Source organism: Petromyzon marinus, chromosome 83 (genome assembly GCF_048934315.1).
Source record: "Petromyzon marinus isolate PM22_M1 ecotype Great Lakes invasive population chromosome 83, UKy_Petmar_22M1.pri1.0, whole genome shotgun sequence".
Lineage (NCBI taxonomy): Eukaryota > Metazoa > Chordata > Hyperoartia > Petromyzontiformes > Petromyzontidae > Petromyzon > Petromyzon marinus.
Genome location: NC_133748.1, coordinates 6,605,934 through 6,629,238, shown reverse-complemented (window position 1 = coordinate 6,629,238; position 23,305 = coordinate 6,605,934). Strand labels below are relative to the sequence as shown.

At 43.2% G+C, this 23,305-nt stretch overlaps 1 protein-coding gene across 6 annotated transcripts in view; it reads right to left on the bottom strand.

Annotated features, from left to right (window-relative positions):
• Positions 1-321: 321 nt before the first annotated feature.
• The window catches only part of LOC142907803 (uncharacterized), a 41,732-nt gene continuing 18,748 nt past the window's right edge, over positions 322-23,305 (bottom strand). For 3 of the 6 annotated variants that reach the window (XM_076057609.1, XM_076057610.1, XM_076057608.1), the window contains 11 exons: positions 22,345-22,467; positions 21,708-21,821; positions 18,689-18,799; positions 16,088-16,155; positions 15,678-15,963; positions 11,966-12,241; positions 9,681-9,748; positions 9,263-9,536; positions 8,767-9,042; positions 7,783-7,961; positions 322-7,105 (listed from right to left, as the gene is read on the bottom strand). In XM_076057609.1, the coding sequence (XP_075913724.1) occupies positions 6,947-7,105; positions 7,783-7,961; positions 8,767-9,042; positions 9,263-9,536; positions 9,681-9,748; positions 11,966-12,241; positions 15,678-15,963; positions 16,088-16,155; positions 18,689-18,799; positions 21,708-21,821; positions 22,345-22,467 (1,934 nt within the window). In that variant the 3' untranslated portion in view covers positions 322-6,946. The remainder of the gene's footprint in view (positions 7,106-7,782; positions 7,962-8,766; positions 9,043-9,262; positions 9,537-9,680; positions 9,749-11,965; positions 12,242-15,677; positions 15,964-16,087; positions 16,156-18,688; positions 18,800-21,707; positions 21,822-22,344; positions 22,468-23,305) is intronic. The other 3 variants (XM_076057611.1, XM_076057613.1, XM_076057612.1) reach the window with 3 other exon arrangements.

Genomic DNA, 23,305 nt, shown 5'->3' with positions numbered 1-23,305 from the left:
AGCCCACAGTAGCCTGGGGCTTACAGGTCCACATACCTTACCGCCACGTTCCCACACCCCCTTCATTCTTGGTGAGCCACTCCCTGTTGTTTGGCATTTCCCTTCCACGGGTAAAGTACCATAAAAACAACCCCCGACCTCCTCAGCGGTTCTGCATGGTAACCACAGCCGCCCACGCGGTCTCGAGATGAGTGCGAGGGGCTGGTTACCCCTTCACCCTCAACGCAATTACCGTGAAAACACATGAAAAATATTTCACACATACACACTTGCGTACATAGACACACGAGTGTACATGTAGTGAATAACTCGGAGACGATAAGACTTGGAAGCACTTCTTTATTAACGAGCACCATCGGGGTTAACAAACTTAATATTTAGTCCGTCTATTGTCGGCGACGCTACTCAGGCAGGGCAGTTGGTAGGCTGCCTGATGAGCGGCGCCCCGAGAAGGTAGAGACAGAGACGACGACGAGAAGAATGGTGAAGACGAAGAGAAGAATGTCGACGATGGACTTCAGCAGCACGACAGGGATCTCACTCCAACAACAGCCCCGAGGTGCCCCACAGGGGCCCCTCTTATACTGTCAGCGTGGCCTGGCTCCGCCCCGGCCACGCCCCCTTTCTGTAGCCTAATAGCAGGTTCCTGGTGGGCCCCTTCTGTGACCTTTCCCCTAGATCCTTGTCTTGTGTATATCCTGGCCTGCTGACGTGAGGACTGCCGTACGCCCCAGATCTCCTTTTCTGCCAGCAGACAGTGCTATGCCGCTACATACATACACAGCAGTGTACAATCAGACACATGAGTGGACATACACACGGGAGGCCGTCTGCTACAGCCTGGAAACTGATGATCATCTTTGCTGTCTTACGGTATTATAAACCACGCTTTCAAGATATACCATTCAGATGATTATGTAACGTTCATGACAGCAATTATAATAATTTTGGTTGATTGAATATAACAAATCACCGTTGGTGTCGAGATGCACCCTTATCAACACGAGTGTCCTTAAATAAATTGATGAAACAACGTCGACACAACAGTTGAATGCAAAGTGCATGAAAGGCAAAATTAAGAATAAAGGATATATGGATCCTATGGGCGAGTATGAGAGATATTTCACAAATGAGAATGAGTATCCGAACCAGTGTGCTGTGGTAAAGGCAAACAAATGGATGTACGCCCTTGAAAAAGGCGTGATGCACATTAATAAAACGAATCCATTCACAACACTCATTGAACACACGATGCTCCTTGATCTTCAATAACGTGTACCAAGAATTATCAAGCTGAACTTGAGGCCAAGCTGAGCATGAGGCCAATATTCTCAATATTATAAGTAACGAGCTAAGTTATCCGGCTTCGCATGGGTCTCAGTAATCAAATGTAAGAGTAATGTCTTGGCATGTTGCCTTAGAATGATTTAATGCTGCAAATGAAGTCGGTAAACGTGTATTTTGTTACGGTTGTTTTTATTGTGTGATACAGTCACATAACTTGTTTGTTTGATATGAGGACAGCTTTAAAATGTGTTAACATTGGAGAGCTTCAGGATATACAATATTGGATGTATTGTCATCTAGTGCCAATATGAATTTTTTTCGCATTGCCAACTCTGGAGCGACCAACATAGAGTTGGAATGAGAGAAACATGGGCTTATCAGGCTTAAGCTAACAACTTTGAGTGATTGACCCTGTGCCTTGTTGATGCTTAATGTAAAACTGAGCTGGACAGGGAATTGAAGGAGTTTAAATTGAAAGAGCAGGTCAGAGGTAATGGCTGGAATGCGTGGAATTAGTCCTGCTGCATGGTCAGTCATGATGGTCGATTCAATTACACGGGGCATCATTTTCTTCACAGATAATCGCGTACCATTGCAAAGTGTTGGTGGGTCTAGATTCCTAAGAAGCATGATGGGTGTGCCAATATTGAGGTTGGGTTTGTGTGGAGGCACACCAGGTGGTTGCAGAGAGTTGAGAAATTCTGTAGGGTATTTGGCTGTCTCATTAGTGTCCAGTACAGTGTCAATTGACCTGTATGTATGAGAAATACCTGGTAATTCAGAAAAGAGGTCGTTGTTAGTGATATTGACAGCGTCATTTTTTGGTGCGAGGATGCCTCTTTTGCATAGCCAATTATGGTCATGTAAGTGGCGAAACATCACCAAATACAAGTTATACAAGTTACTGAAGTGTTGCAACTGTTGTGCCAATGTTGGTCATAGAGATACTTCTATCTGCATTGTCATTGCCCATTTTGAGCAGACTTACAGCAAACTGTGGCTTTGCCAGTGGTCCTGGTAATGTTGCAGGTAGGTGCCTCTGCGTTATCCAAATTAAAGTTCAATTTGAAGACAGATTGAGCTGTTCTTCAATCCTGTCAATAGTGACAGCAATGTATAATAATGCAACTGTATTGGAGATAATGTTGCTCTGCCGGATTTTGGCCAAAAGAAGATTTATAAATAAAGTTTTGCCAGAAATAAAATGGCACCACCGGCCGTGAAAACAGCAATAATAATCTTGTTGAAGCCTTCTCTTTGGCTTGGAAGCAGACTTTGCTCATGCAGTACGATGTATTCAGTAAGCTGCTACTTGTTTTAGTTGGGTTCTCGCAAAAGGCTATGTGGCACATTATTATCTTTGTTTTGTTCTGGTTCAGGAAGGGCAAAAGTTTAGAGGCTAGCTCCACCTAAATCATGAACTTATCTTCAATGATAATAAGAGCCTGATTGAAAATGGCATCATTGTAGTGATGTAGCAGGTTTGGATTTTGCACGTGCCTGGTGTAGAATGTCCTCTGCCAGATTCTCCTTGTAGTCGTGCCATAGTTGCAGAGGATTAGACACGGCACATGTGTGCAGCATCATGGCAAATAGGTTCCACACCATTGCTGGTGACAGAGTTGCAGCTGCCTCGTCCAAAGTGCTGTTCCATTGCTCATCATCCTCTAGCAGTCCTCGGAGTTGGCAAGCATATTGGTAAGTATCACAGATGGTGCCATCACCTATTCGCAGCTCTTCAAATGACTTAGGCCGTTTGGCCTCATGTAGAAGCAGTCTGAGGTACAAGCATTTAAAATTGTTGGGATGTAAGTGTAAACACGGCCAAGTGCTTCACTGTTTTTTGTGGGTAATTTGACACATTTTGTCCAATATTGCGGTGCACCTACTTTTCTCACAACATTCCATGTATAGCACTTGGGTACCTCATGATGAAGCAGTGTCTGAGCAAAGCATCATCCCTACAGTGAAGGAAGAAAGCAGTGAGAGTTGTGTGTTGTGGGACTTGGGCTCACGTATGTGCATGTGTCCATGAAGAAGACTCTTTTCCTATTCTCAAGGTGCACGCCGAGACAAAACACAGTGGGATGTCGCTCGTGAATGGGGAAGTTGAGGATTCTCAATATGGCTTCATTGGTGCTGATGTGTCTACCAATTCAAAGTTGTTGAACCTCATGATGCACTGTGCCATCTGTTGTGAGGCCCAAGATAGCTATGTCAGATCCTTTGTTGACATACTTGCACACAAGCTTACCCCGAGCTCTCAATACTGATGGTGCATTGTCTTTGAGGTGTGCGCCTTTTGGCGTCATCTGGTCCAACACCATGTGAGACTGGGTACTAAGAAAAGTTGTCTCGAGTGTGTACCAATCAATTGCAAGGACAGTGCATACATTATCAGTGTTGTCTTTTTGTTTGCATTTTGACCGTAAATGTTGCGGTTAATGCAAGCATGATCCCTTGTAAAAAGGTATCGGTTTTGTTGCCAGATAAAAGGGTAAAAACATATTATATCTTGCTCCTGGCAAAGGTCTCATAATAGTTTTATTGTTCAATACCTAGCTTTATTAAAATATTTGCGTTAGCGTAAATTGCCTTCATCATTTCAATGTACATCGAGTTTCTCAGACTAAAAAGGTAAATGTGTAAAATATTCGTCTGAGTTTGCTTTCCCTACTGATTGAAGCACGGGTTAGGAACACTGGCTTGTCACATGTGGCATAACGTAATGGCCATTTAAACATCAATCAAAGGACGTCACAGGGGATCATCGTGAAGGTGACTGGGCCCAGCAGCAGCGCGTTCACCACTTGTTGAGGTTGGCGGTTTGCATCCGGCAGGCCGTCCTGTTTATCACTGCGGGTGTATGCAATATTACGCCTCGTCTGATTCAGAGTGGACGTCAAAGATCCCTGACGTCATTAGAAACGAGCCAGCCATTGTGTCATGTAATTCGAGGACAATGTAATTCAATCGACCTTTCTGCATCGCGACTTTTCCCATGACGTTTTCGATATATCGCGGGGTCGGCATAAGAACATTTTATGGGAAATTTTGGGGAGTTTTGCGAAGGCCACAGACGACACGCGAAGGCTAGCAGACGACACACAAAACGTTTAGTAACTCATAAATGCATAAAACATATGTACAGTACTGTATAATATTAATGCATTTGATCTTTTAATACCATAAATATACCCACATTTTTTTAAAGGAATATTTTGTAAAAGTTTAAGTTTGCGAAAAGAACGCAAAAGCCAGTAGACGACACGCAAAGGCTGGATATGTAGAGATATCTTAAACCCCCCGGCAGGAGGTGCTCGCTCTACTCACCAAGGGGACCAACACATTTTACGTGTTTTTTTCTAGATCGCGGGGGGCCTGCGCCCCCTAACCCCCGCGATGTGGAAGGGTCGACTGTAGAAGTGAGGGAATTTCAATGGCCCTACCACAATAATAGGTAATTTGCAGCTCTGCAATGTATTGTCAAAAAACCCTCACGAGGGAAATATTCAGAGTTCCAACTTGGGTGCATTGTTCACAAACTCTTCCATATTGATCCCGCTGCACGCGACTTGCTGATCGACTGTGGTGCACCTGGTTTATACTGCTGATAATTGAAGCTACCATTTTACCTAGGAATGGAATAGAACCCATGCCCCTTGGATTGGAAGTCTAGTGTACGAACCATTGCACAACAACAGTAACATTTTGACAGCAACTTCATTTACCCAATGTAGCTGCGATGAACTGCCAGCAGGCAGTGACGTGGCCCAGCAGTCGCGGTTCATGGCCTTGTTAGAGAATTGCAGATTGAGCCGGGCGACCTGCCAGCATTATAGCTGCAGTGTTTATAAACCGTAAATACGACTCTGTGCCGTCCGCTTCCCTGGACATTAAAGATCCCCTGGTATCAATCAGGAGCAGATCACTGTGTGCCGGCTGTATTGTTCACATTCCAAGTCTAAAAATTACCAAAAAATTACCAAAAAATTACACAGTAACATCACCCCCTGCTGTGAAAATATTGCAACCTGTATCTGTGAAACTTAGTGCCTTTGTGATAGCCGTGATGTGTGCATGACAAGTGTACTAAATTTCTTCTGCTCAACTTATCCCCAGTCAAATCTTGACTTAAAGCTTTCGTGACTGCAGGAATCCATATTCTTTGTGTCGCTTGTGTTGTAATGACAAAACGTTGTAGTTTTTAGTTGTTTTTTCTTTGAACCTATCTACGTGACTTCACCCAAAGACCCAAAGAATATTGTCCCCAGCCCTGCTAAGGTCAGAAGTGGGCAGCATTGAGCCTCTCAAGATGGCTGCTTCTGAGTGTCCACCAACAAGGTCAGCAGTTTGCCAATGCAAAATAATCGATTACCTCTGCAAAGTTATGACGATTTATGTACGTGGATTACATCTGCATCACAACCCAAGCCTGTGATTTTGGCAGCCTTGAATGTACCTTGATTAGTCACCTGGCCATGGTAGCAGACTACAGTACTGCAAGAAATTGACACGTCGGCCAAGCAAAAGCAAGACAGTTTCCAGTGTGTTTCACCTACACAACGTTGAAGACAACTACGAGCTCAAACTGCATCTGAATGCCCGGTTGCTAATGTATGATGCAGAGCCTTTCTTCCTTGGAGTTATGTTGGAAAGGAGTCTGGCATTCCTTCAACAGCTTAAGGTATCCAGAAAGTTGTGCTCACGGCACAGTCTTCTAGCACGGCTGGACGCGTCAATCTTCGGCACTGTCGCCCACACACTACGTAGATCAGGTCTCATGATGGATTTGCAGTGAGTCCACCTGAGTCGCAGACCTTGTTCCATAGAAGCACCACATTTATCTGTAACACGTATACACAAAGGGGTAACTGCCCCTTTACCAGATACAGCCTAGGTTGGTGACCACCCAGGCAACTACACTATACATAGGAGTTACAGCTACGAAGGGTCGGACCCTCACTCGGGCCCCCGACCACGTGTTGAAGCCTTGTAGGATGTAGAGCTTCCAGCTTGTAGAATGCAGCGACCCCAGTCCCTCGGTCCCATCTACCTCCCGGGTCAGGGCCGGCTCCGCCCTCGGTCCCATCTACCTTTGCGAGCATTCTAGCTCGCTCTTAATCCCCCTCGAGAGCTCTCCCCGAACACGTGATCACCCTTAAGCCCCCCACCTGGGACCCTCTCTGTGGACACTCAGGATCACGTGTCTACGGGGTCAACCAGAGGGCCATGGCCCAGGGCAACCCTGTCCCGACATTCTCCCGCTCCCCCTTGTGATTTTTGCGTGGTGTCTGCGCTATCCCAGCGCTCACCAAGCCCCGCTAGGGCTGGTACTACACCCACCTATGGGGTGTACGCCATAACGGTGCATCGCACGCCATGCTCTGCTAGAACCGGCCTCACACAGCCACCCACACGGTCCATGATGTAGGAACATCGTATGGGACGGCCCTTCTGGGCCAGCACCATACAGTGACATCCCCGATGTCACTACATATTTGTAACGGTTTGTACAAGAACTTGAGTAAATAGAAGATGGTGGGGTATTCCACAGACAGGTAGTGTGAGGGAAAAAAGATTTAAACAACATTGGGTTAAAAATTCCATGGGTAACGATGTGCTCTAACTACTGGACCACATTTTTCCTGCACCCCAGTTAGAATTGCTCAAAAATGTCCTTCAATTGTGGGTAGGTTTCACGGAGATCCCACAGCACCTTCCAGAATTGTTTGACATGTCTTTTCACGCCAACCAGCTCCAGCACGTATTCAGTCGCCTTCTTGCTGCCTCGCCACTGCTCCTTTTCTTTCACTTCCTACACCGACACAGGCACAAAGCGTGTTGCTTAGAACAGGGCGATGTTCCAGGCATTAGTAAATTTTCAGATCCACTGCCAGGCTACTCTGTGTGTGTTTCAGTTAAATGGCAGTGCTAATGGCAAAGGTTTGACTTCGTTTGATGCTTGTGCATCGATGACAACACAATCCGTTGATGATGTTAAAATTATCCAACTGGGGGCACAAATCAATGTGAGCAAGAGTTTATTATAAAGTTTTGCTGCTATTAGGGACTCGTCTTGAAGGATGTTGGCCAAATTGATTAAAAAGTCACCATAGAGTTGGAGGCAGCTAGTGCCAAAAGGCTTCACTTTGCATCTGGCCTCGCTGACAAGGCACCTCCCCGTTTGCGATCCAATGACGTCATCATGCGTGAGGTTATCTCAGAATGTTAACCATCATGTTCCGTGTGAGGTTTTTTTTATTCTGCAGATAGGAATGTGATGTTATTTTTTATAATGAAATACTTCCGAGGACAAACGTTAGACATGTTCATAGAATACTTGGATCACCTACATGGAACATGTTAATGAGGGCCGTCGTATCTTCATGTTAAGGGCAGACTGCACACCATTCTACACTCTCACCTTGTAATTTAACATTTTCAATTTGATCCTGATCCCCCTTTAATTACTACACCAGCCCATGGACATACCTGCACATTCAAGTCAGTGAATATATTTCGGCTCTGTAGTTGAGACAGCAGGGGTATCACGTTGGAGTGCAGTGCCTGGATCAGCTCCCGTTTATAAGATCGAAATTTTTCTTGCAGCGAATAGTTGGTATACGTGTTCAGAAACAAGCTCGTCTTCTTGCAAAGCCTTTTGAAAAACACTGCAGTAAAAAAAGACAAAGTTAATGCTGTTTCAGCCTTAGAGATGGACAAGTTGAGGTTGGAGTGCTTTTGGAGAACGGAACTCAATCCTGAAAAGTAGCACACATTTTCCTGAAGAATAACAATTTAATTAATTGTACATTACCTGACATGACATGGATCTGACACATGGACATAGACAGAAAGTGGAACACATGTATGCATATTCTTGGTTCTTTCGGTAAAGTCACGGAGATAGAAAATAAAAATAATAAATGTAAAATAAAAAAAAATAAACTGAAAATAACAAAAGCTGTGTATGGTCTGAAAGACGTTCAACATACATGTATGCGTATGGTCCGTAAAAAGTTAAACATACATGCATACAATTTTGGAAGAAGATGCAATGTTTTAGACTGCTGAGAAAATTAATTAGGCTTTGTTGAGACAGGTCACTAGGAGGATTGGGAGCCTGGTGGTGGAGACTAGCGATGGAGTGGCAGACAGAGGAGGGAATGCACCAAAGGGTGTGCACAGCGTTGAGTTGGAGTTGAATTGGCTAAGGTTCTGGAGCTATATGGAATGTATCACATGACTATGTGGATTAACAGTGGCTTGGGGATGCATTCATTCAGCAGTGGATAGAATATAGGTGAGGATGCCTCATAGAAATCGATTACAGGGCTATTAAGCAGGGTTAAAACTGTCGACTCGTTGACAACCGACTCCTTCGTGAGTGTGCTGACCACTTGGTCACCCAGTATTCAATTGGCCGTTATTTACATAAAAAAGCAGGAAGGCGTTTGAAATGTAGTAATTTCTCACCAAGAGAGCCCAGCCACTGCGTGACTTCAGGATACTTGTCCTGCACGGCTTGCAGAGCAAACAGCAGCTGGAGGCAGTCGTCATTGCCTCTGGATATGAAGTAGTTGAGCAGTGCCTCTGCAGACTTCTCACCATTATTCATGCACTTGGCTTGAGTCAAGATCTTATTGGGAATTTGTCCTCGAATCATCAGCTGCAGCAGGAGATGTCGGGGGTCTTTAGCGATCCAAAACTTCAGATCCAACTTCTTCTCTTTAATGGACCGCACGGACTCACCTGTGACAAACATAACTTTGGATGCATTTTACATTTATCTTTTCATATGCATTGTCTTTTCATTTAACTATCCTGTTATTCCAAAATGTGCCAAAAGAATAAAGGAGCAGGCAACATTTTTTATTACAGTATTCAACCATTTTGAAAATAAACATTGGAAAATTGTACAGTTGTACAGTATCCGTGCATATGCACGATGTATTATTAGTGTGGATCATACCGTGCTTCTGAAACCAGCTCTTTAGTGGCTCGTAGTTCCTCCTCACATAGTAGAGACCTTTCCACAGTTCCCACAACGCCGTCTCTTCTTGGTTAAAGAAGTGATCTAGTATAACATCCACACACTCCTCTCCATGCTTGTTCTTGGCTGCTTGGCAAACTTCGTGTGGAATAGAATGTGATTCGTCAAAAAATTTCAGGAAGTGCGATGTATCCACTCCAATCCATTCCCTGAAATTCCCCTTGTTTTCTTGGATGAGTTTCAATGTGTCACTCTGATTGTGGTCGTGAATTAGAGAACATGGGAGTTAAGTTTGTTATTTATATATGCAATGGATTCCAAAGCATGCTTCATCCTAAGCATATATACTAAACAAATGAAGAGTGTTCAATGTGCATGCAAACTGCATCTAGTTTACCTGAATTCCATTTGAAAGCACATCAACACGTGGCACACTGATTCCATTGCTCTTTGTTTTGGTACTACCTGTGAATAAATACAATACTACTAGGTTACCATTGATTAAAGTGGACAGTTGGTATGGTTAAATATTTTCTCACTTCATAGCAGCAAATTACCTTATTAGAACTGAATAATAATGATGATAAACACAGAATGTGAGACACTGAGATGAGAGTGATGGAGGATATTTACATTACAAACTTTATAAAATGTTCTACAGACATGAACAGGAATTTAGTTTGAACAATTGCAATAAAGATCAAGATGTCTCTTGATGCTACCACGCATCCCCAGTACATTCAACCCTCTGCCAAATCATGCAGTTGCTACACAGTTGATAAGCGACCTCAAGATCTGCTTAAACTTTATCTCACTATCTACACGTCGGTCTTCCCTTTGTTGTTACACTTCTGGAGACCACGCCAATGCCTTTCTGAACGATTGGCCATGACCCATTGTGTGCACACGTCCCACTCAGCGCAAACGTGTTTATCTAACGATATATAAACCGCTTACAGATCATGTTCTCTTGCCAACTAATGCATTGCTTATGCTATCTTTTCAATACCTTTCTAGAATCACTCGTACATTTGTGATCAAATTGCAACATAATCTTATTTTCAAACTGGAAGTAATGTTTGTCATCACTATCATGGTGTGGTTGCTGGGACATGGCATCACGTGGTAATTGCTCCTTTTCCATTGTGTGCACGTTCCATTGGCATCTGAATCTCATCTGCCTCTAGTAAGCCACATTACCAAGGCTCCCAGTGCCCTGTTGTGGACAACATTGTCTCTCGTGATCATTATCTGTATGAAGGTAGAGTTAAGACTACACAAAATGTCCCACACTCATGAAACCGATCTCTGTAGCCATCACTTCCAGAAAGGTCACTCATGATGTTGCCCATCTTCCACAACAAGGACATGGAGTTGTTTTTCTGGAGAGCAGAGCATTCTCAACGACCAAGGAAATCTCACTTCTAGACAGTGCTAAATCCAAGTTAAACATAACTAAAATAGAAGTGTAGCTAAGCACTGTCTCAACAGGTTAAAAGATACTCAAGAATATGCTAGCCTGCAGAAGTATATTATTTGGGTCTCTCGGTAAAGTCACGTAGATACAGTAGGTTCAAAGAAGATAACAACAAAAATACAAGATACTACGACGTTGCGATCACAACACAAGCGATCGTCATCTTTTTTTTCCTCCTGATGACAATCGCTTGTGTTGTGATCGAAACGTCGTAGTTTTTTGTTATTTTTATTATTTTCTTTGACCATATCTACGTGACTTGACCAAAATACCCAAATAATATGAATTCCTGCCGTCACGAAAGCTTTAAGCCAAGATTTAGCCTGCAGAAGGATAGCGTTATATGGTCACTAAAGCTTTAAACTAAGTGTTACAATTGGTATAATAGATTTGTTGAATATTACACGGGATTTTCACATGTATATATGCCAAGCCACACTTAACTTATCAGCTCAAATATGTATTATGTACATTTTATCAATCTCAATGTGTGCATTAGATCATTTTTGCAAGTAAAAAAAAATGTTTGGATAAAACTACCACGTTCTTAAAGTCAACGTTGTGTCATTCATCCATGATTAAACCAAAGAATCAAAACTTTATAGGATCTATGAATGACCAAACATCCACAAACTTCATGAGTAGTTGTACTGCATAAGTATAATGTGGGTTTACTCTCCAACACACCGGTGTGCTGAAGTTGTAACGAATTGGCATGTTTTGTAAATGTGACAAACCTTACTAAATTGGCTGCATCGGGTGGTGGCAGGTTTAACGGCACATTATATCTAGATGATCTAACCCAAAAACCTCTTATGGTCATGATACCTAGCTGGATAAGGTGACATTGTGTGTATGACTTCCCGAACATTGTCTTGATGATGTTTGCTGTTTTTTTAATAATGTTAAATCGAATTGATGAGTTTGGTCTTGAGGATTGCTTTACAACTTTTCAGTGAGATGAATCAATAATAATTGGCATATTAATCGCTAGTACACAGATCTAACGACACAGATTTGGTGCTATTATTCCGTGGCCCAACCAAAAAATGAATTATGAATCATGATGTTGCAAAAACCTACGTGTTAAGATTACAGGGCTGCTGTGGCAGAGTTACGATTGTCTGCTTGTCCTCCAAATTATCATCTTTCCCGTTGTTTACATGAAAGAGGTGTAAGGCATTTTAAATAAAATAATAACTTACCAAGAGAGCCCAGCCACTGTTTGACTTCAGGATACTCATCTTGCACGGCTTGCAGAGAAATCAGCAGCTGGAGGCAATCATCATTGCCTCTATTGATGAAGTAATTTAGAAGTAGCTCTGCACACTTCTCGCCGCCATTCATGCCCTTGGCTTTAGCGAAGACGGCATTAGAGATGAATGTTTGACTCTTCAGATGCTCTAGAAGATGGTGTGGGTCCCTACTGATCCACAGCTTCAGAGCTGACTTATTCTCTCGAATGCACTGCATTGCGTCACCTGTGATTGACAGCGTTGAATAAATGTCACGGCCATTTTTTTCATTGCTCTTGACTTTTACCACAAGTGTGCTAAAAGAATCAAGAGGCGAAGCAGAGATGGGTTCATAATTGTACTCAAGCATTACGGCATTTAACATGAAGCTGTTCAGTCACATGCCACTTGGTGAGTGCCATCTTGTTTTGTGGCACGGAACATAACTGATTAATTATTTGAAAGGGCAAGCACAAGCTGCAAAGTTGTACGGAATACAAGCATATGAATGACTTTTATTCCTTGTTCATTGTGTAGTGATGTTAAATGGATCACTATGGCGCGTAGCGCCGAGTGCTGCAGAAATGGGCACAGAGCCTCACACACCATGCAGTACCACTCAATGCGCCAGGGGCATGGTACTGGGTGCTAGCAGAAGGAAGCCAGATGAGTACTACCGACAGAGTAGGGGATAACAGCCTCTGCCAGCGCCGCAGGTAATCGCCACAGAGTCGGTCACTGGGGGAGTGTGGTGGGGGTGGCTGGCGGCAGGGGGGGGGGGGGGCATGCGAGGACGAGTCACCCCATCAGCGGGTTAAGCACGTGATGGGCTGGGGTGAGGAATGTGGGCCAAGGGTGAACGACGGGACACGGAAAGAGGAGCTGAGAAACGTCTAGAGCAGTGGTTCTTAACCTGGGTTCGATCGAACCCCAGGGGTTCGGTGAGTCGATCTCAGGGGTTCGGTAGAGCCCCCGCCACGGAGGTCTGGACACACTTGAATTATTGTGTAAATTTGTGATGACACACACGGCCCGCTTGGCCATCACTGGCTGCAGATGATCATGCTACACTGCTTGGCCAATCAGCGCTGCGGGGAATTTAGTGCATACTCAGTAGTCAACGTGTGACTGTTGTTGTCGTACGTCGTGTGATTTCTTTAATATTTTATCCATACTAACTATGTCGGGCAAAAGAAGAAAGTGGTCGGACGAATATGTACAACATGGATTCTCATGTATCATGGAACGTGATGGGAGTGAGCGTCCTATCTGCATGATTTGCAACGCCAAGTTGAGCAACTCTAGTCTTGCACCGGCAAAACTAAAGGAACACTTCTTGAAGCTGCATGGAGACGGGGAATACAAGAACACAACACTTGCTGAATTCAGGGTGAAGAGAGCCAGATTCGATGAAAGGGCCATTCTGCCTGCTCTTGGATTTGTACCTGTTAACAAACCGATCCTGACAGCATCGTACGAAGTTGCTTACCTGATCGCAAAGCAGGGCAAGCCACACACCATTGGTGAAACACTTGTGAAACCAGCTGCATTAAAGATGGGGAATCTGATACTCGGAACAGCGGCCGAAGGTAAATTATCCCAAATTCCCCTTTCAAATGACACCGTCAGTGACAGAATAGAAGACATGAGTAAAGACATCTTGGCTCAAGTAGTCGCGGATCTGATTTCAAGCCCGGCAAAATTCAGCCTTCAACTCGACGAAACCACAGACGTTTCTGATCTAAGCCAGCTTGCTGTTTTTGTACGCTATGTGAAAGACGACATGATAAAAGAAGAGTTTTTTATTTATTTTGTAAGCCTCTTATAACAACAACGAAGGCAGCCGATGTGAAGAAGCTTGTGGATGACTTCTTCAGAGACAACAATCTTTCATGGGATATGGTTTCTGCAGTTTGTACGGACGGAGCTCCAGTCAAGCTGGGAAGAAAGTCTGGTTTTGGTGCGCTAGTAAAGGCTGATGCACCACACATCATTGTGACGCATTGTATTCTGCACAGGCATGCGTTGGCAACAAAAACCTTACCTCCAAAAATGGCAGAAGTATTAAAAACTGTGGTGGAATGTGTGAACTATGTGCGAAAAAGTGCTCTGAGGCACCGCATCTTCAGTGAGCTGTGTAAAGAAATGGGCTCTGAATTTGAGGTACTTCTGCTCCATTCTAATATTCGGTGGTTATCCCGGGGACAGGTGCTGAATCGTGTTTTTGCCATGCGTGTGGAATTAGCCCTGTTTTTGCAAGAGCACCAACACTGCCATGCAGATTTCTTCAAAAATCCTGAGTTCATTCTCATTTTAGCGTACATGGCTGATATATTCGCAGCTCTCAATCATCTCAATCAGCAGATGCAGGGTGGTGGAGTCAATATCATGGAAGCGGAAGAACACCTGAAGGCTTTTCAAAAAAAGCTACCGTTATGGAAACGACGAACAGAGAACAATAACTTCGCAAACTTCCCGCTTCTGGACGACTGTGCAAGTAAGATCGAAGATGTGTCTGGAATCGGAGATATTTCTGTATCCACGGAGCTGAAGCAAACAATTGCCACGCACTTAGATGAGCTTGCAAAGTCTCTCGACGGATATTTCCCTACAAGAGAGTCATATCCAGCATGGGTGAGACAGCCGTTCACGTTTGCTGTTGAAACAGCAGATGTCAATGATGAATTCCTCGACGAAATCATTGAAATTCAGCAGAGCCAAGTTCAACAGCAACTCTTCAGAACAACAACGCTCTCAACGTTTTGGTGTCGACAAATGAACAAGTATCCAGTTATTGCTAAGAAAGCCCTGGATTTGTTTATACCATTTGTTACAACATATCTTTGTGAGCAATCCTTTTCGAGGATGCTGGACATAAAAACGAAGAAAAGGAACAGACTTTGTTGTGAAAATGACATGAGAGTGGCACTTGCCAAGGTGAAGCCACGCATATCTGAACTGATCTCTCAAAGGCAACAGCAGAAGTCACATAGATTTCCAGGTATGTAATTTGTTGTGAGTTTATGCATTGTGTTGGTTTTATTATTTGAACAAGGTAATGTTCATGCACGGCTCATTTTGTGTACCAGTAAAAAACATATCTACGTCTTGAATTTGAAAAAAATCACATTTTATTTTTCACTAAAGAGGGGTTCGGTGAATGCGCATATGAAACTGGTGGGGTTTGGTACCTCCAACAAGGTTAAGAACCACTGGTCTAGAGAGTTCCCGAAGGGGGCGTGGTTAAGAGCAGAGCCAGAGAGGGAACAGGTGTGGTGTAATTCCAGAGGTAGGCGGGGCCGAGGGTGGAGCCAGGCCGCGCTGGGAAGGATAAAAGGGGAGCTCTGATCGTATATCGGGGCTGTCTGCAGGTAAAGTGGAACCCAAGTGATATATCTACGTCTTTGTCTTCGACATCGTGGGTCAGGCAGCACGTTGGTTGCTCTGACCCGATTATAGTTATCCTGTATGTGAGAGAAATAGGTGTATTGTGGTCCTATGTGTAACAAGAGAGATAGGTGTATTTAGTCTCGTGTGTAACGGTGTTGCACGAAGTGTAGAATTAACGTTGTTGCATCATAAATCGCGTCTCTGAAAAGATTCACTACAATTGTAACAAAAGCCATGCAAAATCAATTCACTGCCAGTACGCAACTCTTGTTATAATGAACGTGGGTCATACCTCGGTTGTGAAGCCACCTCCACAGCTGCAAATAGTGCTTCCTCACAAAGAAGAGTGCTTCCCACAGTTCCTTACAGCCTGTGTCTCCTTTTTTTAAGAAGTGGTTCAGTATGTGCTCCACACACTCCTCTCCATGCCTCTTCCTGGCTGCGTTGTAAACGTGGTGAGGAATCCACTCATAGTCCTTGAGATGCTTCAGGAGGTGTGAGGGATCTACTCCGATCCAGGCCTTGAGATTCTCTTGGTTCTCTCGGATGAGTTTAATTGTTTCACTCTTCTGGCTCCCCTGTAGTGGAGAACACGGGATCTGATTAATGAGGGATGAAGCCCACAGCTGTCCTTGTGAGTAAGCCTACACAATGAATAATGAATGTTGGAGTCAATGTGTAAACATGCTGCGTTCATTGTACCTGAACTTCAATGAACACAAGAGCAGCAAGTTCTTCGCCTTCATCATTATTCTTTCTATAAGTAGTGCCTGTGAAATAAATGCCGTAAAATTAAGTTACAAACGATTAACTTAATACTTCATATGGTTGATAATTTCCTTCTGGTAGCAGAGCAAAACATTCAATTATTGGAACCCATATTCAATTCAAAGAGGTCATTTATACTACGAACATTTTAATACTGTTTTGAAAATGTCACAAATAAGTGGCTGCAGTGTTGCCGAATGAAAAGTAGTATTGAACGTTAGTGTCCAATCAGAAGTAATCAGTAGAAAACAACTAAAATAGAAGTGTAGCAGAGTGCTGTGAAACTGCAGACCAAGAAAGCAGCAAAGTCGTTCCCCACATTGTGCTGATGGACGCTAATCAGTGTCCCGGTGTTAAAAAGCATTTTTAGTGTCTCCACCACAAATTGATTTTCTCCCGTTCCCTTGCCGTTTCCACTCGACTCCTCAGCAATGATCTACGTTCATCATTCCCTGTAGTAGCCTTCTGGCTTATCTCTACACCTGCCACTGCTGAACAGTTCTTCCGAATATGATATTCCTTGTATCTTCCTAAACAAATATTAATCTCACGTTATTGCAAGCATCATATAACCATCTTCTTTTCTACCGCAATTCCATGATCTCTTAGTAAAGGACAAGTAATAAATATAACCTCATATAATACGTCTAAGCGGTTTATCTGAGCAAATGTGTAAAGGGTTTTTTTTTAAAGAACAAAGCCTGTTGAAAAATATGGATTTGGGAACCTCTAACATGTTGTCAAAGGTAGGAAAATTTTCGATGGCCACCAAAAATCTCAGCTCATAGTCAACAAACATAGCTGTCCATAAAAATAATTTTGGGTTAGATTGATATAAATGTTTCGTTAAACCCGACACATGACACAGCCAATTAGCAAGGTTTGTTAAGTTCACAAAATATGCCAATTAGTTACTAATTCAGCACACTGCTGTGTTGGACCTTAAACCCACAATATTTACAATTTGAATATGACGTTTCGCTGGTGATTACAACCAGCTTTGTCAGGTGATCATCAAAAATTGTGAAGAAGTCTTCCTGTTTCAGTCGTAAAGAGAGTAAATGTGAAGCCATCATTGTGAGCATATCAGGTGCCAAGACTATAGGGGGTTTAATGTAGTAATATAAATTACAATGGATCATGTTAACCTGAGAATATGCATTACCAATTATTAATTGGGTTATTCACAGGTAACATAGTGGAATGAGTTTATGTTCACGTTGTTGTCCCTCCCCGAAACCTATGATTAGGATACATTAGATCTGAGATTATTCATATTGATCGGGAAAGCCTACGTGCTGCTAAAATGTTTATATTGAAGGTTAAGGCATTCATTTCCTATGAAAACAAATATTATTTATTGAAGAAAAATGTCCAAATATATTGGAGGCACAGACATTGTAATTCCGGAACACACATGTCATAGTGGCAGAACGATAGACAATTACAATTTTCATAATATCTGGATTTGCAAGTTAGTAACATTTTAAAGGAAACGTTTATGATGGAAACATTAGTCAAATTGTAATCTCATCTAATATTCTAGGCCTTATTAGATTCCTACAAGTCTCCAATACATGAAGTGCTCTCTCAGTTTGCATCTGATTCTTCATCAGATCCTGCATCATGTTACTATTTATACTTTCTCTTGTTCAACACTATCACTGAGCGTGTTTGGTAGAGGTGCGCTTGTCTATTGGAGTGATGAACAGTTCCCTCAAGGTGAGCTGTGATTAACTAGACGCTGATCAAGAGTTAACTGCATTTGTTTTGAAAGCGTTTAACATCGTAAAAAATTCTGGTAATTTCATTGGCAGAGTATTGAGTGAGATTCATGTATTTTGATTTAAAGCTTTCGTGAATGCAGGGATTCATATTCTTGGTTCTTTCAGTAAAGCCACGTAGAAGGGAAACAAATAAAATAATAAAAATAATAAACAATACAATTCTCACGACGTTTCGACTGCAACACAAGCAATCATTTTGCTGTGGTTTTCACACCTGATGATGCTTGCTTGTGTTGCAGTCGAAACGTCGTGATAATTTTATTGTTTTATATTTTTATCATTTTATTGTTTCCCTTCTACGTGACTTTACCGAAAGGACCAAGAATATGAGATTCATGTCGTTGACTAAACTACTGATTGTGAATATGCACGCATTAAGAACTCAGGATTTGGAGTCTTGTTTTGTGGCACGAAATTGAGATTAATGTTGCAGTGGCTGCAAATATACAACAATTAAACTGATGCAAGATGGCTCATTAAGTTCTGGTCTCGCATAATGAGATAGTAAAGTACATGAGTATTGTGTATTTTAACAATCAAATATAGGGAACACCTTACTCATTTGTGTCAAAATATGTATGGTGAGAAATGACTTAACAATTATCTTAATATGCAACAGTTTGTCTCTGAATATCATTACTTAGAGCATGCACCTGGAAGATCTCAAGCGGTGTCGCCATGGTAGCATAAGAATACATTTTTATAGATTCATCCCGTTTTGGATATAATAATGGAACACTATACTTACCATAATGCTCCGATGTTTTTTTCAAAGTCAGCCATTTCCGTTTTGTCTTGAGTAGAAAGAGACTAAATGCAGACAGTACCAGTCCAAGGATAGACCCCAAAACTATAGCTGCTGCAGGTGCAGTGTAGTTTCCCAAAGGATGAGAAACAAACATCTGTCAAAACCAGAACATTTGAAGTCTAATCCACACCTGCTGATGACACATATCAGATCACATTATGTGTACATTTATTATTCGCACCATTCTTTTTTTGCAAGACTCTCATGAAGGAAGGTGCGGTGTTTCATAGACACTGTCTGCAATACGTTCTCAATAGGGAGCGAAGCTGCTATGTGGCTTCATGCACTTAACTCAATTGTGGGTACAGTAAACACTCACTATTCGCGAGTTCTGAATCCGTGGGTTTCGCGAGTAACTAAATGTATAATGACAATAAAGCCTGCATGCGGTGTGAGTGGACTATTGGCCATGGGAGATAATGACAGGGGAATCAGCCTACAGTGTGAATGCACTGGCGGCCACGGGAGGTAATGACAGGGGTATCAGTTGAGTGTGAAGGGACTGGTGGCTACGGGAATGATTGAGAAGGGAGCATGGTCAGGTCACGAAAGAGGACAGTAGAGTCTGCTGTGGAGCTAGCATCCAGAGTGAGCGAGAATGATCGAGAAGGGGGGCGTGGCCTCGGTTGGTATATAAAGGAGATGCTCAGGAGACTCGGGGCTGTTGCCTGATGTCAAGTGAACGTGTCTTGAATAAAGTCCCATCTCAAGAGAAGTGTGCCAAGTCGTCATTACAAATGTGTAATGGGTTCAACTGAGTCGCAGATGTAGACTTTGGAGGCAATACATTTATCTAGTTCCAACACATGGGATAACTTCCCCTTAACAGAATAACAACCTTATGTGGTGACCACCTGGCTAACTACACTCATGATTACGTAACTGCTACTATGGACCAGGACCAACGACTTCGGCCCGGGTCCACGTGTTGGAGACTCGTTGGATGGAGATTGTAGATGAAGGGTTTTTTTCCTGGATGAACAACAACCCTGATCCCTCTTGGGACCCGGCTTATATTCTCTGTGTCATGGCCAGTTTCGCCCTTGGCCACGTCCACCTTCCAGAATTATTGGGAGGTTCTGGGTCCCAACCACGTGACCCCCCCGAGGCCCCTCTTGGGGACCCTCTGTCAACTTAGCCGGTCACGTGTCCTCCGGGGTCAACCAAAATGCTATGGCCTCACACAACCCTATCCTTCAGTCGGCACCCACACACCCTATCCTGCAGGGTTGGCATTGCACTTAAAGCGTGGTGCCATCCAGGGCTCTTATGCAGCACACACCGTGCTCCTCTAGGGCCGGTACTGCACCCACAGCATTGAGACATCCAGTAATGTCACTACAAATGTATACTAATTCCCTATTCGTGACCCACTGGACTTCAGTATTTGCGAGTGTACATGGTGCCAGACCACCAATACCTCCTCGGCTACCCACTTAGTCCTCAAGTCATGCAGTGATCCCACTAGGAACTCGCTATTGTGCAGGTTTACTTTATACTTACAATCCACTCGTTTATACATTTAGGTATGAACAAGTCGACTGAGTTGCATACAATTCAGGAAAGTGTTGTGGCTCGTGTTCTCCAAAATGATAACTGTGCATTGCTATCAAACACCTGCATCTATTGAGTCATCCTCCTAAGCTCATCAACATCACCACCACCCTCCATCAGAGTAAAATCATCATCCAAGGTAGTTACAAAAAACACATGGTTGTTTATAACTATTTTTTTTCCAGGTAAGGCCCACTTGTCAGATATGACTTGGCCACAAATGATAGCTCAATGAAGTGGCTTATCGAGGGGTAATTTAACGCAGCCAAATCATCTAAATGCATGTTTCTAAATGTGGAGGCGAAAAACCTGAGTACCCAGAGAAAAATCCATCTGACCACGGGGAGAACATCCAAACTCCAAATATACAGGTGTCTGGGTTGGGATCGAACCCCCGACCTAACGTATACCAGGCAAGGAACCACTGGGGTGACCACTCGTACAATGAACGTCACCCCATTTTTCCGATTGGAACTAGGTTTCTGCATGAGCGAATTCTGCAATCGGGTGCATTATCAAGAACAAATCCCTCGTGAATAGAGAGAGGGTTTTTCTGTGTACCTCAAATTTTGCGTAATTGGAAGCCAACACACTTGGCACACTCTTTTAGGAACAATATCACGGATCTCTAATGTTCAGTGTGAACAATATGCAATGTAGTATTTATGGATAATATACCCATAATATTAATTAATGTGGTTGCTGGATTCGAACCCTGAACTTCTGCAACGACGCATTACCACTTAGCCATTCAAATTAAGATTGACGTGAGTTGGTGAGGAGAGGCGGTGATGTCATGAGACGTCGGGGTGGTGAGTAGAAGGGTTTATGACGCCACGCGGGATTTGGGTGCAGCAGGGAGAGGGGGTGAATAATTGTCATTTCTTTTCCGGATACAGTTTAACAGAGATAAAAATCTATATTTCTGTATGAAATAATCAGTTTACGAAATCATCAGAGTCTGTACATATTTGCCATCTTCTTACCATAGACATTCTGCGGGTTCCTAATAGTTAAATAATAGCAATGCTCACCTGATTTAAATAAGGCATTCAATACCCAGCGTATGCCTGAGGTCGCTGCATTTTGGTTCCACTGATTCTGCTACTGATAGTGATAAAGACGATGCTAGGTATGATGATGATGCTGTCTCAAAGTTGTGAGTTGTAAATGAAACGTGCACAATGAATCCTGTTTTGGATTTCACCTTTCAAGAAAGATAATTTTACAGTTACTCTTGGTCATATTCACATTCAAACACGAGTCTGTATTTTGCCTTCATTCCTATGCAGCGAGCGTCTGCTATTTCAGTTACCAGACTGTTGTTGCTTTGACTGTCAAGATAACAAATCAACGTCTCTACTGCATAACTGATGGCACCGGTTCCAGTGGCTGGTTAGCTCACCTGTGTGGGGATTTTCATGGAGACAAATCCCTGAGCCAGGGTCTCTCTTGAGCCCCTGAATGCACTGACACACGGTGTCCTGGGCCACGGAGCAGGCGTGAGCCACCTCCTCATCTGCAATGAGAAGCATCACATCAAACCACTAACCTCTCCATTCAAACCAAAGTCAATTTAATAGTTTTGTTTTTGCATCATCAGTCACTGAATGAGAGAAAACAATGGTTGCCAGTTTGCTGCACATATAGAAATATCTATAACAATAAGCATACCATTTAAGACTGGGAAAGAAAAGTAACCACTGCTGTGTAAGGTTAGCACACTGAACTTGTAAGCCAGAGGTCACTGGTTACATTAATAATTATCATTGTGTAATTAGAGAGCGCCATCTAGGAGGTTACAAGGGGTTCCTGCATGGCCACAGCTGGGTAATCGGTATCTAATCCTAAGCGGGGATTCCATCTGGGCCAAAGGTAACGGGCAGAGTTGGAGAGAATAAACGGGAACCATTGGGAGGGTTCCACGAGGGGTCGTGGCTGAAGGTGGAGCTTAGCTCCGCCAAGAGGGATATAAGCGGAGGCAGGAGAGGACTCGGGGTCGGTGTGGGAAGCGTCGGGTCAGGACTGCATCGCTGCTCAACCTCTCCTCGCCGACGACCATGTGGTGAACTCCCAGCGAAGCAGCCGCTCCTCCCGGCACGCCGACAGCCAGCGGCAGTATCGGAGAGAGAGGGAAGCGTGCCACGACGGAGGACATAGAACGGCTCGTCAACGGCAGTAGAGAGAGAAAGGGAAAGGAGAGAGGAAGAGAGAGTGGAGATGTGCAGAGATTCTATAAATAAAAAGACGCCAATCAACAGTTGTCGTGATAGTGGTTTATTACAAATGTAAAAACAAAATGCCTCTGTCCACCCCGCACAATGCCATGTATCGTGAGACATCAATATATTCTCACATTGACTATTCAACTTAAGAAAAATTACTTATTAAAAATACAAAACGTAAAATAGTTAAACTGATAGGCTGGTGTTTCATGCTAACACCCTTGGAGTTACCATTGAGAGATGGAATACCTCTTCCAAGACGTCTGGGCAGTGTGGCAGTCGGCCAAATACCCTCTAGAGGGGCTGTCGTGGGCAATAACAAAATAGTATGCTAACCTCTTCCAAGATAGCTGGTCTTCTTGGAAGAGTAGGCCACATATCTGGTAATTAATTGCTAAAATAGTTACCAGTTTTGATTTGACAACCCTTGGCGGAATGCAGACGACTGTGATTTGACCATTTTCAGAGATTATATTCATGTTATCCAATATGTACCTGAGAAAACATCCAAGAAATATAGTCCTCTTTGTCCCCTGTTGAGGTTGTTTGTTCATACTTCACCACACAGAGCAGGTTGGTAAAGGTGAGGAACATAGATGTAGGAAAATACTACAGAAAATAATACAGTCCAATTGATTTTGCTGCACTCCTCAGTACGTAGCCCTGTAGCGGTCTATATCACGAGTTCTATGCATGGTTGACCCCCACTTAAGCACTTTCCAACCTCAAACTTGTTTAGCTTCTGATATCTGATGAGATCAGTTACATACCCGAGAAT